The sequence below is a fragment of the Zonotrichia leucophrys genome, chromosome 1A, assembly GCF_028769735.1.
Source record: "Zonotrichia leucophrys gambelii isolate GWCS_2022_RI chromosome 1A, RI_Zleu_2.0, whole genome shotgun sequence".
NCBI lineage: Eukaryota > Metazoa > Chordata > Aves > Passeriformes > Passerellidae > Zonotrichia > Zonotrichia leucophrys.
In genome coordinates, this window is record NC_088170.1 from 36,093,431 (window position 1) to 36,106,503 (window position 13,073).

General features: G+C 48.4%; 5 protein-coding genes across 5 annotated transcripts; 3 read left to right on the top strand and 2 right to left on the bottom strand.

Annotated features, from left to right (window-relative positions):
- Positions 1 to 217: 217 nt before the first annotated feature.
- LOC135442419 (histone H2A type 2-C) lies at positions 218 to 988 on the top strand. The gene has a single exon (XM_064702206.1). It carries the CDS (start codon positions 229 to 231, stop codon positions 616 to 618), a length of 390 nt encoding a protein of 129 aa, XP_064558276.1. The 5' UTR covers positions 218 to 228; the 3' UTR covers positions 619 to 988.
- A 379-nt stretch (positions 989 to 1,367) lies between these two features.
- On the bottom strand, positions 1,368 to 1,754 carry LOC135442436 (histone H4). The gene has a single exon (XM_064702224.1). The coding sequence runs from the start codon at positions 1,728 to 1,730 to the stop codon at positions 1,419 to 1,421; it is 312 nt and encodes a 103-aa protein (XP_064558294.1). The 5' UTR covers positions 1,731 to 1,754; the 3' UTR covers positions 1,368 to 1,418.
- Positions 1,755 to 10,167: 8,413 nt separating this feature from the next.
- LOC135442402 (histone H1.01) lies at positions 10,168 to 11,702 on the top strand. Its single transcript, XM_064702183.1, has one exon. The coding sequence runs from the start codon at positions 10,188 to 10,190 to the stop codon at positions 10,845 to 10,847; it is 660 nt and encodes a 219-aa protein (XP_064558253.1). The 5' UTR covers positions 10,168 to 10,187; the 3' UTR covers positions 10,848 to 11,702.
- Positions 11,703 to 11,770: 68 nt separating this feature from the next.
- On the bottom strand, positions 11,771 to 12,233 carry LOC135442414 (histone H2A-IV). Its single transcript, XM_064702202.1, has one exon. The coding sequence runs from the start codon at positions 12,199 to 12,201 to the stop codon at positions 11,812 to 11,814; it is 390 nt and encodes a 129-aa protein (XP_064558272.1). The 5' UTR covers positions 12,202 to 12,233; the 3' UTR covers positions 11,771 to 11,811.
- Positions 12,229 to 12,976, top strand: LOC135442404 (histone H2B 1/2/3/4/6-like). Its single transcript, XM_064702185.1, has one exon. The coding sequence runs from the start codon at positions 12,407 to 12,409 to the stop codon at positions 12,926 to 12,928; it is 522 nt and encodes a 173-aa protein (XP_064558255.1). The 5' UTR covers positions 12,229 to 12,406; the 3' UTR covers positions 12,929 to 12,976.
- The last annotated feature ends 97 nt before the right edge of the window (positions 12,977 to 13,073 follow it).

Consider the following 13,073-nt stretch of genomic DNA (forward strand, 5'->3'; position numbering starts at 1 on the left):
GCGCGGGCGGAGCCTCTGGGCGCTGCTGGCGTCGCGATTGGTCAGCGTGAAATTCGCTGCGCCATTGGGCAGCGCGTGCTCCGAAAGGAGGGCTCGGCCTATCAGGAGGCGGCGGTGGCGCGCAGGGAGGGGATATAAAGGCGGAGGACTAAAAGCGGCTGTGTCGGCACCTCTGCGTGTTCGTCTGTGCGGGAGTTTGTGTGCGGAGCGAGCGAGGAGCGCGGCAAGATGTCGGGTCGCGGGAAGCAGGGCGGCAAGGCGCGGGCCAAGGCCAAGTCGCGCTCGTCGCGGGCCGGGCTGCAGTTCCCCGTGGGCCGCGTGCACCGGCTGCTGCGCAAGGGCAACTACGCGGAGCGCGTGGGCGCGGGCGCGCCGGTGTACCTGGCGGCCGTGCTGGAGTACCTGACGGCCGAGATCCTGGAGCTGGCGGGCAACGCGGCCCGCGACAACAAGAAGACGCGCATCATCCCCCGCCACCTGCAGCTCGCCATCCGCAACGACGAGGAGCTCAACAAGCTGCTGGGCAAGGTGACGATCGCGCAGGGCGGCGTGCTGCCCAACATCCAGGCCGTGCTGCTGCCCAAGAAGACGGAAAGTCACAAAGCCAAGAGCAAGTAAAGCGGTCGGCGGAAGCGTGTGGAGCCCAGAAGCGAACCCCAAAGGCTCTTTTCAGAGCCACCCACAGTCTCGAGAAAGAGCTTGAAATTCTGCAGCCTAGGTGCGGGGGGAAGGGAAAAACAGGGCGGCTGTGTTTGTGCCGGTGTGTGTGTGTGTGGTTTGGCGTGTGTTCGCTGTATTTAGCCCGGGCCGGTTCTGGCGGGCTGCGTGTTCATTGTTGGTACGGGATGGGTGGGATCGCTCTGTTCCCGGCGCGCAGGGAGCCGCTGTCCCGGGCCGATGGCGGCGGAGGGAGCGCGGGATGTGCCGGAGCCAATCGCGTCCCGCGCGCGCTTTTGGAAAGGGCGCGGGCGCCAAAGCCGCCCTGGCCACGGCCCGGGGCTCCCGCGGGCGGAAGAGCGAAGAGGCTCCTCCAGAGGCTCCCTACTGTGGGCGCGGCAGCTGGTTGTCCTGCTGCCTTGGAAAAGAATGGTGCGGTGCACTGCTGTGCAGAACTTAGGCTTAGAGAGGTTTAACTAAAATTTTCTTAGGGAAATTTAATAAATTCTTTTGTCCTCTGTGGGCTTTGTGTTTTTCCTTCCCAAAAGGACGTTGAGGAACAGCAGCCCGCCCGACTTACCGAAGCAAGACAGAAACGGGAGGGAAGGCAAATGCTTTGTCAAGAAGAATGAAGCAAAAGCAAATACACAAACAAACGAATGTAAAAATATAGCGATACAGCTCTTTTTCAGGAATAGGTGGGTGGCTCTTAAAAGAGCCTTTGTGATTATGTGGCGGTGATTGGGAAAGAAAGCGAGGCTTTAGCCGCCGAAGCCGTAGAGGGTACGACCCTGGCGCTTGAGGGCGTAGACCACGTCCATGGCCGTGACCGTCTTCCTCTTGGCGTGCTCCGTGTAGGTGACGGCGTCGCGGATGACGTTCTCCAGGAAGACCTTGAGCACGCCGCGCGTCTCCTCGTAGATGAGACCCGAGATGCGCTTGACACCGCCGCGCCGAGCCAGGCGGCGGATGGCCGGCTTGGTGATGCCCTGGATGTTGTCGCGCAGCACCTTGCGATGGCGCTTGGCGCCGCCCTTGCCGAGCCCCTTACCGCCCTTGCCCCGGCCAGACATGGTCACACGCTCGCTGCTGCAGGTTCCGACACTGCCGCTGTGAGCCAGCGCTGTCCGCGCCGCGGCTTTATGGGGTTTGGTCCGACCTGGTTGGGAGCAGGGGCGGGCCCGGCGGGTGGGGCCAGGCTGAGGCACTGCCCCTTCGGCTCCGCCCAGGGCCCGGCTGCTTTCCCCGCCTCCCGCTCCGCCCGGCCCCGCCTCGCTCTCCGTCCCATCCCCTCGGTCCCCCCGAGCCGCTTTTCCCTGATTTCCGCCCTGCAGTCGTGCCCATAACACAGAACCCCGTTTATTTTCCTCGGGACGTGGCGGTCGTTCGGACGCCGCACACGGTTTTCATGGCCCTGACCACTTCTTCTCACTGCTGAGGTTCCATTCAGGAACTCGATATACTGATAAACGTACACACTCTTCGGTCAGTTTCAGGAGCTCTGTTTAGTATTTGTCCTCTAAACCCTGAAGCATGAGGGGAATCATGCCTAAGTTTTCACGTTAGACCAGAAGCAAACGTTTTCTCAAAGCTGCCTACGTCTGACTGTCAGCATATTGTATCAGCGGCAAATCTGCACAGGATTTTTTCAGCAACGAACTGAACACCCTTTATTTTCTATCCTAGTGTCTCCAGTGTTTCCTTCCCATTAACCCTTTACTTTGTCTCTTTATTGTTTTCTTCACGTTACATTCTAAACATATTGGTGATATACAAAATGCAATATATGTCCATTAGGTAATTAACTGGATTCAAATTATTAACATATGTCAAATGCACAACAAAAGTGGCTGTGCCAGCCGTGTTCCTGTGTACCCCCATGTTTTCAAAGGCCTGGTACAATTTGGAGTGGGTACTCATTCCTTCATGTAATATGTTTTCTTTTCAGAAGGGAATGTTGCAAATTGCGACATTTTTCTTTGTTATTTGCATGACTCTGAAAATCTGTCATTATGACTTTTCAATCCATGCCTCATTTCTGTTGGCTATGCCTGCAGTTCTCCATTTCCAGTTCAGGACCCACTGGCTCTATGCAATTAACATAATTCCAATATGGAGAATTTGCCTGAGCTCATTATGGCCAAATACACACATTATTACTCACACAGAGACAGAGGAAAGTCCTTGGAAATGAAGGGCTTGGAAAGATCTCTGAACTCTGGCAACCCTTTTTCTCATTGACTCTCACTTTTTTTTCTGCCTTAATCACAGTGAATCCAGCAGGGTAAAAAATTATGGGGAAGTAATTCTTTCACAACATCTTTCAGGTCAGTTATTTTCTATAAGAATGTCTCTGCCTGGCCATGAAGACCTATGATTCCTTTTAAACTCTTCTTTTATATGACTTGTCTTTCTCTCTGTTTCACATGTAGTATCTTCATATTTGGAGCTACAGGGAAGGGTATTCAGTTCACTCTCTTTGCTGGTGGGCATTTTGTTCATTTCATGCATGTTTTCCAGCAGCCTTTGATAACACAAGCAGACACTGAGGACAGCTAACCACATGTTAATGGAATTCTCCACAATGACAGGGATGCAGTCCATGTAATATACATACCCACCACTCATCTGTCCATCAACAACTCCCACTCATCTGTTCCTCAACCTTTGGATTTGCAAGGCTAAAGCAAATCCCAAAACATGAAAAATACTTTGTCTAGAGAAAGCAAGTGCTATACATAAAGAAAACTCCATTTGCTGCTCCCTAATTCACCTCTGTCCTAACACATCCCCTCTGACTCAATGAGTCTCCAGCCTACAAAGCACTAAAATCTAAAGGACCACTTTGATGAGATTATCAGCTATTGGTCCTACCTTCTTTATTTACTAGCCTCTTCACAGTTGGGATGTTGGTCCAGAAAGAAGTTTCCTGTTAATTACTCATTTCTTCAAGCATTATAATTATGTTTCCAGCATGCAATTCAAAGAGAGCAGAATCTCAAGGCTGTCCTGCTCATAGCACCCATTAATTTCTCCCCACTCTTGGATCCCTGCTGATATTACTAACATAAGAAACAAGTTCTACTACTGCACTGTGTATTCTTCTGACCTCTCCCAGACTTACAGCTTTTGTGTTCCCAATACCAGCCCAACAGAGCTTGTGTGTCCCTCAAGTTTGAAGGGACCATAACCAGATCCTGCTACCCAAGGGGGAAAAAAAACCAAACCCAAAAGACCCAAACAAAACCACAAACTAAAGCTAAGACCATTCACCATGTAGGGACAATAAGCACATGTGGTAAAATGAAAATAATAAAAATCTAAACACAAACGGACTTGAAGATTAAGAACCCACCTTTACTTTCATTAGCGTCAAATGCAAACAAAATTCCTGTCTTCATCCCCTGGTGTGGCTGACAGTGATAACCATTGAAAACCTTTCTATGTACTCAAGCACACCAAGGCCTAAAGAATTGATAGAACAAGAACAGATTGCAATTTTTCCTCCATTTTGGTTTTGAATCTATTTATTTTCTTTCTTCCTTTTTTTTATTTTTTGTTGTCTAAGTGAATTTTTTAATAAAAAGACCATGCCTTGGATTTGTCAATTAACATTGGAATTACTCAAAAGTTCACCTTACTGATCACTGGCCCCTTCCTCAACAGCTTTGAGTAATTTCAGCTGTTAAGTTTCCTTGTACATGTCTCCTTGCAGTCTGAGCAAACCCAAGCCCCAGCAGGTTTCTCTTCACTCACCACCTCCACAGAGCTGCATGGCTGCTGCTCCCTGCTCCTGGCTGCTCAGTGCTGGCCTTCTGTGCAAGCCTTGCTAACCACACAATTCAGTGTCAGATGTTACAAACTACTAACCTCACACAGAACGCAAAAGTTAAAGTTGTTACTCTGTTCTCTATTTCAAAACCAAGTCAACAAAATCTTGATGGCATTTTCAGTTCCAAAGCAAAAAAAAAAAAAACAAACAAACAAACAAACAAACAAAACAAAAACAAACAAACAAACAAACAAAAAACCAAAAAAACCCAAAAAAACCCCCACAAACCTGCCAGAAAGAACAAGAATTAGTTTTAATACAGTCATTATGGAAGCCAATCTTTTCTGGGACTAAGGCAATTTGCAGGCAAAACAGATGAAATATATTCATCCTGAATGTGCCCAAACCATACATATATAATCTCACAAGCCTCTGAAGCCAGATTCCTGACTTTCTACCTGTATGACAGCAGAGGTGACAATTGCTGACCTCACTGATATATCAGGGGGAAAGTCAGGCCCCAGCCAGCCCTTCCAGTGCCCCTGGCAATCTGCACAGCATACTGACCTGAGATAGTGCTGCTCTGGCACCAGACCACGGGCTGCAAAGCATGTACTGCAAAAACATGAACTACAGCACAACACTTACACAGTGAACAGCCCTGCAAAACCTTTTTGTTCCCTTCTGTGGGAAAACAGCCTAAACAGCGAGCTACCAAATGCTAACTTGCAATACTCCTGCTCTAGAGAGATGGCACAACTTGTCTAGAGCCAGTACCAGCTTCACCTTCACACCTCTGGAGAGCAACAGGAAGGCGGCACCACTTAAGGAGAGTTCCTTTGCACGGTGAGTTACACAGGGCTCTGGCTCTTAGCCTACACTGTGCCTGGGTGCCACTCTCAGTGCCTGTGAGGCAAAAATGAGCTGCCTGCAATCCAAATTTACCTGGAAGCGTGTCACATCAGTGTCTGGGGTGTCAGCAGCCAGGAAGATGGCAGACTGCAGACCAGCTGTGCATGCACGATGTGTCCAAGGACACCTCCATAGTTCCAAACACGTTTCTGGCTGGAGTGGGAAGTGACATTTAGATTCACCACATTGCTCCCTCCCGTGTACCAGAAATCACAGACAGCATCGTCACACAAGCAGGAAAGTGTGGAGGGCAGAAAATCCACAGAAGGGATTTTCCGCAGGGAGGAAGAGTGTGCAGCCCAGCATCCCTGTGTGAGCTGCTGACCAGTCTGAGCAGCCAGGATTCCGTGCTATGGAGAGGCTGCTGTGGAAGGACAGCGTGGTGTCACCCTTCCTTGGGGGACTTCACCACTAAATCCAGTTAAAGTGAGGTACTCTCCATGCAACAGGAGACAATTTCCTTGGGGAGCCATAGCTGATGCAGCTGCTGGTAATGCTGTTCACCTCTCAGGAACAGTTTGTCTAAGGGCCTGAGGTGTCCTCAATCTCCCATTGATGATGATATTCAAACCATGCCAGGGTGGTCCAAAACACAACTTTTCAAGTGGCTTGGATTAGTTTTAGAAGACCAAATTACTCAGAGATAGAAATAATTCTATTATTTAATATGTGACTGTGGACCTTTTCATTGTGTGTGGAAAAAAAGTAAATATGCCTTGAACTAATAAACAGAGAGTGAAGAACAAAGTCCATTTTTTTATCATTATCTGTTCTCAGAAAGGTTTTGCCCCCCTTTATTTTTTTTTGCTGACTTTTTTTCTTTTTTTTTTGCTTTCCCAGGAAGGACTTCCTTTCCAGTGCCTCCTACCTATGGACAAATCCAGGTTTCAGACTATAGATTTTAACTTGCCAAATTACATGTCATGCAATGAAGAAGGGAGGACACCACAGGTGCCCCAACCCTTAACCAAGGGTACAGGGAGGAGTGTACAGCATTCCAGGAAGATGAGTCTGTGGGAACAGTCATCCCTTGCCCTACCCTATTTGCTCTGCTCCCCACAGGTGCTCACTATACCCTGAGTTTAAAAGGCCTTATGTGACCTCAGTGCACTTTAGGAGCCTTAACAGCAGCAGCAGCAGCAGCAGCAGCAGCAGCAGCAGCAGCAGACACATTAGTGTTATGTAGGCAGAGACTTGTTCTGCTGAGCTGCAACAAGTTTGAAGTTTGGTAAGTGTTGCTTTAAAATTCCTTAGCTAAGTGTTAAAAGTTGCTAAACTGTGCAGGCTGGTTGGATCACACAAGTGTTATTACATGTGAAACTCAGATGAAAGATGATGTCACTGAGGGCAAGTAAGGCATGGGTGTAACTCCGTAATGGGAGTGTAATCATGGTTGCAGGCAGCATTTACAGCTCTTTCCTGTGGAACATGTATGTGGGAATGCAGCACATCATGTAAAGGCCCTCACCTAAACCTCTCTGGAAATTGCCATCTGGAGTGAGGAGAGGGGCTCAGAGTGCCAGAGCAGCTGTGCTTCCCTTCCTTCAGCTGCTGGGAATGCTGAGCAGAGCCCCCAGCTGCAGCAGCCGCCTGGCTCTCATGCTAATGCCTCCCAACAAAACTGCTTGGGAACAACTCCTGTGCTACCTCTCCTTAATGCAGACATGCCTAAATATAACCCACAGCTCATTTTCGTAGGAACAAGTATTGGCAGGTCCTAAACTGCAGATGAGAACGTTTGATAGCTCTCAGGTGTGCTGCCAGCCCTTGGCTCTGCTTCCTGGGTCTCCTTGCTCATGCCAAGGGGTCCTAATGATAACTGCATAAGTTGGAACAGATTTGGGTGTCTGAAGGGAAGCAATTTGCAGGGAGGGCTCAGGCTGCAGGTTTGTGATACACTATGGCCTGTTAGGGTGCCCATAAGGTGAGGAGGATTGAAATAATTCATATGAAATAGACCTTACAGTGGTGTCCTCTCCAGAAGTATCTCTGGAGATCCTGAAATGACTTTCCTTCTCTTACTGAATGATGAATTCTACCTCTCTCCAGTCTCACTGGGAAAACCAAACTGCACGTAACAATCTATGTAATGTCTTCTTAATTATATTTTTCCACAATATCCTATATCTAAAACAAGATTATTTCCCTTCTTCTATTACTCAGCTAGAGGTAAAACTCCCACTTCTGCCTTTCACTACATTTTTTCTCTTCCTGAGTACATCTGTTTATTCTTTTTTAACTATCTGTTCTGATTGTAGAGCAGCTCTTGTTAAAATTGCCAAATACACCTTAACTTTCCAAAATATTGTTCCTGTATGTATTTCTTTCACCATAAAGAAGAATATGAGCTCCAAGCAGCAATTCTGCATCAGTAAAGTAGGTTTATCTCTTTGCTTCGACACCATTTAAAAATAGCTTCTCTCTTATTTTTTTAATGAAATTTCTGAAGTTACTTCAGTTTAAATTACTAAAAAGTAGCTGAAGACCAGAAGCTGACATGTATGTACTTAGCAGACTTCTTTGGAAATGAGGAAAGGGTAGCAACTGCTGGGAGAAAAGCCAGGCAGAAAACTGGGATAGTGACCATTTCAGGCACCTCAATTTTGCCATCAACAAATGTGAATGAAGACTCTGTGAAGACACAAATGAGAGCTGGAATATTTACGTTTCCTTCAGTGAAGATTACTGAAACATATGTGTTCAAAGCACCAAGAATAAGCAAAAAGGAATTTTTCATTTTGCTGACATGTCACTCATGGCCTAAGCTGTTCCTCTGCCTATATGCAATGAAGTCTCTAGGCAACTGCTAAATTTCATATCTTCCCAGCAATTGCTACCTTATTACATTATGCAGCCAAATCAATGGAAAGGTTAATTCATAGTTTTACATATACAGGATAAAGGCTTCAAAACATTTTACTTTCATTTGCAATTTCTGAAGGTAACTCTGCAATACTCACATCCACTCCATTTAATCTCTGTAGCCTTACTTCGTGTTACATAGTATTGCCAAATAAGACCTTGAAAATCACAATTTGATTAGGTCTCCTCTCAGTTAATTTCCCCTTAAAGCATTACAGAGCTCAGGTGCACTTTTATTGCAACCTTTTTTATGGTATTTTATCATTATGGGGTGGAGGTCACAATTTTCCCCTTCATTGCATTTATTCATAATTTCACATTCCCTGAAACACTATTTTACAGCAAGCTAAATCTCTCATTTTATACACATTTTAGTGTTTATAAAACAGCCATTGTAAATGAAACCATGAAACAGAAAGAGAATTACATTTTCCTAAAACTATCTACTCATACACTCTGAATTTCTGGTTGCTAACATGTACTTAAATACTGTATTCACATTCTATGTTATATCAGGTAATACCAAAGGCCTGGCTGCAGTGCAGTCTTTGTGATTCTTAAACAACTACAAAAGACAATGGATAAAACACTTTTTTCACAGTCAGTTACAGATTAATGAAATATTAAGCCAGAGCTCTGTTCTGCTCAGCATATTACACCATCTTCCACCAGGTACCAGTATGGGTTGACTCCTTCCTGGTTCTTTAGGAATGACCTATGGCCTACCTCTCCCCTTGTTAAAACTCAGGTTATCACAAATTGCTCTAGTTTCTGTCATAAAAGTATTTCGTTATTTCAGTGATCGCTGTAAAATGCACAAGTAATAATTAGGTGGGTTTTATTTAGAGTGAGAAGGGGATTCAGCATTCAGAGGCTTTAGCTAAACCTTTGTGTAGCCATATTCTGTGAGACACGTTCAAAATCCAAACAGCAATAAGGTTTACAATTCTACTACTTTTAGAGAAAATATAAAACAAGATAACATTCTTTGGGAATGAAGAGCATGCTTACTAAACTGCAATGATACTCCTTGCAAGTCTTAAATTACCAAAGACAAAGATAATTTCCATACACAACAGAAGTGCAGGACACTGCTTTCTTTTGCAAAGCTGCAGTTTTGTAACAAAAGGTTTTAAATTACTATATTTTTCAAAATAATATGGAACACGACAGGCAAATAGATTGATTTACTTAATATTTGGTAGAAAAGTCGTATGGAAAACAAACAAAAAGAAAACACCCCACGTAGGGCAGCAGAGTAACTTTGCCTCCCTTGTACTGAAATCCCAGTAAGACAAAATAAACCAACTCTCTGGTCATCAGTCTCCAGATAACAAGGAATTGCTTATGTTTCTATAAAAAGTGGAATAGGTGGCTGTACGAGACACTATTTCACTAGACTTTAGCGTTTTAGTAGGTAAAACACATGGTCAAAGGAACCGGTTCTTAATCCATATTCAGAGCTGAAAAAGGAGTTTGTGTTACTTCCTCCTGTTCAAAATCAATTTAAACTGTCAAAATAGCTTCAAATCGTAAGCTTTCAACTTTGAGCCCAAGAAAACCCTCTAAAGAATAAGACTGAGTCGTTGCCGTAACATTTATATCAAAAGGAAATTTTTAATTTGCAAGGAAAAACAAAAGTTTCTCCCTTCAGAGGTCTCTCCGGCAGCAGCACACGGGATTTATCGCCTCTCCTTTAACTCAAATCGCGAGTTTGCCGCAGGAAACTCTCCCGAACGCAAGTACCTGCTCTTCTCCCCCCTCACCGGGGAAACCGGCCGATTTGGTGGCAGAAATTCCGAGGAAAACACACTTTTGTTAGTCCAAAGAAACACAAATCGAGCACACCGAAGGGCTCCCCGGCCGTGCGGCGGGGCGGGCTCAGCAGCGCACCAATCACGGCGCGGCTCCGCTCTAAAAACGCGAGCATCTGACCCGGGCCAGCCCAATTGTGTTCGCCCGCTCCGCCGAGGCAGCCGCCGCCATGGCCGAGACCGCTCCCAGCGCCGCCCCCGATGCGCCCGCGCCCGCCGCCAAGGCCGCCGCCAAGAAGCCGAAGAAGGCGGCGAGCGGCTCCAAGGCCCGCAAGCCCGCGGGGCCCAGCGTCACCGAGCTGATCACCAAGGCCGTGTCCGCCTCCAAGGAGCGCAAGGGGCTCTCGCTCGCCGCGCTCAAGAAGGCGCTGGCCGCCGGCGGCTACGATGTGGAGAAGAACAACAGCCGCATCAAGCTGGGGCTCAAGAGCCTCGTCAGCAAGGGCACCCTGGTGCAGACCAAGGGCACCGGTGCCTCCGGCTCCTTCCGCCTCAACAAGAAACCCGGGGAAGTGAAGGAAAAAGCCCCGAAAAAGAGAGCAGCTGCGGCCAAGCCCAAGAAGCCGGCGGCGAAGAAGCCCGCCAGCGCCGCCAAGAAGCCCAAGAAAGCGGCGGCGGTGAAGAAGAGCCCCAAGAAGGCGAAGAAGCCGGCGGCTGCAGCGGCCAAGAAAGCGGCCAAGAGCCCCAAGAAAGCCGCCAAGGCCGGGCGCCCCAAGAAGGCGGCCAAGAGCCCGGCGAAGGCAAAGGCCGTGAAGCCCAAAGCGGCCAAGCCCAAGGCAGCCAAACCCAAAGCGGCCAAGGCGAAGAAGGCGGCGCCCAAAAAGAAGTAAATTGTACCAGGAGAGTTTTGTTCTGCTTATTTTGTTATCCAACGGCTCTTTTAAGAGCCACCCACATTTTCCCTAAAGGAGCTGATGCACCGAGGTCGTCCGTAAGCTGCAGCAGGGGTCCAGCAATTCGTAAGTCGTCAAGAGGTCAATTGTGTCCTGTGTTCTTTGTTTTCTAGGGATTACCGAAAGAAATAGTTAAGAACGCGGTAGAGCGCGGCGACTTTAGGGAAGTGTAGACTTTTGTTTTTTCTCCAAGTGATTACTTTGACTACCAAGAAGCAATGTTTTATAATGATTTGATAAAAAATCGGATGTACGTTTTTGTAAAGATATATTTTGTAACAAAATAATGCAATTGCCAGGCACGCTACTACTGAGCCATGTCTAATCTATTATTTCTTTTTAAGTATCTCCGTAAATGCCTTTGTCTGTTTGGGGGGGAGGAGGGGAGGGTTTCTTTACGGACACAAAAATAGCCCTGATCTCTGCCAATCCTTTTGTTCCTGATGAGAAAAAAAGCTTTAAGTATTGAAAAAGCCCGCCCTGCCCAGGGATTGGCCAGCGGAAATCCCGGCCCGCTGCCCTTCCCCCTCCCTTCCCCGAAGACGATTCCGCCTCCTATCTCTGGAACTGCAGCAGCCACTTTAGGAGGCGGAAAAGGGAGGTGGGACGGGATCTCTCAACGAATCGTGTCCGTACGTTCTCGGACGTAACACCTAAACGGAAAATAGCCCGTACCAGGAAGAACTTGCACGGAGAGGAGGACGTTTTGGCAAGATTTTGTTTTGTTGTCACAAACATGGAAAACGTTGCTACTTTATCCAACCAAAAATAAAAAATAAGTTGAAATAAGAATTGAGTAGTTAATGCAAAACGACATTCATTGTTGTTGCGATAACTCAGCTCTCTTAGGATCTTGTGGGTGGCTCTAAAAAGAGCCTTTGGGTTGTTGGTCAGATGAGATTTACTTGGCTTTCGCCTTATGGCTGTCAGTCTTCTTGGGCAGCAGCACGGCCTGGATGTTGGGCAGCACGCCGCCCTGCGCGATCGTCACCTTGCCCAGCAGCTTGTTGAGCTCCTCGTCGTTGCGGATGGCGAGCTGCAGGTGGCGGGGGATGATGCGCGTCTTCTTGTTGTCGCGGGCCGCGTTGCCCGCCAGCTCCAGGATCTCGGCCGTCAGGTACTCCAGCACGGCCGCCAGGTACACCGGCGCGCCCGCGCCCACGCGCTCCGCGTAGTTGCCCTTGCGCAGCAGCCGGTGCACGCGGCCCACGGGGAACTGCAGCCCGGCCCGCGACGAGCGCGACTTGGCCTTGGCCCGCGCCTTGCCGCCCTGCTTCCCGCGACCCGACATCTTGCCGCGCTATTCGCTCGCGCCCCCGGCGAAGAACCAGAAGCACTCGGCGCTGCCCCGCTCAGCGCTCGCTTTACTGCCTCGTCCCTGCGCTGATAGGCTGAGAAGTAGGTCTTGTGCAGGCAGCCAATGAGAGGAAGGATCCAATTGTGACCAATCACACGCGAATACGGGGGAGTGCTGACATCATTTCGTAGTCTGACCAATGATAGCCTGCGGTGCAGGAGCCGCTCATTTGCATAGACGCACTATAAAGGCATGGCAAGCAGCCGTGCTCCTCACTTCGCTCCGGGATTTGTTCCGTAGCCGTTCTGTTCGTCCACGAACAGTCTCCGCTATCGCCGAAATGCCCGAGCCGGCCAAGTCCGCCCCCGCGCCCAAGAAGGGCTCCAAGAAGGCGGTGACCAAGACGCAGAAGAAGGGCGACAAGAAGCGCAAGAAGAGCCGCAAGGAGAGCTACTCCATCTACGTGTACAAGGTGCTGAAGCAGGTGCACCCCGACACGGGCATCTCGTCCAAGGCCATGGGCATCATGAACTCCTTCGTCAACGACATCTTCGAGCGCATCGCGGGCGAGGCCTCGCGCCTGGCGCACTACAACAAGCGCTCCACCATCACCTCGCGGGAGATCCAGACGGCCGTGCGCCTGCTGCTGCCCGGCGAGCTGGCCAAGCACGCCGTGTCCGAGGGCACCAAGGCTGTCACCAAGTACACCAGCTCCAAGTGAATGCTTGGCTAAAATCTGCTTAACCCAAAGGCTCTTTTAAGAGCCACCCACTTTTTCAATAAAAGAGCTGTATCACTAAGTAAGGAACACTTTATTTTCTCTTAGTGTTAAGGGGTTTTTGTTCCTTTTTTTTTTTTTTTCAGGT

Bases quoted from the DNA above. Each gene is read 5' to 3' on its own strand.
- LOC135442402 (XM_064702183.1), top strand. From the start codon at position 10,188: ATGGCCGAGACCGCTCCCAGCGCCGCCCCCGATGCGCCCGCGCCCGCC.
- LOC135442419 (XM_064702206.1), top strand. From the start codon at position 229: ATGTCGGGTCGCGGGAAGCAGGGCGGCAAGGCGCGGGCCAAGGCCAAG.
- LOC135442436 (XM_064702224.1), bottom strand. From the start codon at position 1,730: ATGTCTGGCCGGGGCAAGGGCGGTAAGGGGCTCGGCAAGGGCGGCGCC.
- LOC135442414 (XM_064702202.1), bottom strand. From the start codon at position 12,201: ATGTCGGGTCGCGGGAAGCAGGGCGGCAAGGCGCGGGCCAAGGCCAAG.
- LOC135442404 (XM_064702185.1), top strand. From the start codon at position 12,407: ATGATAGCCTGCGGTGCAGGAGCCGCTCATTTGCATAGACGCACTATA.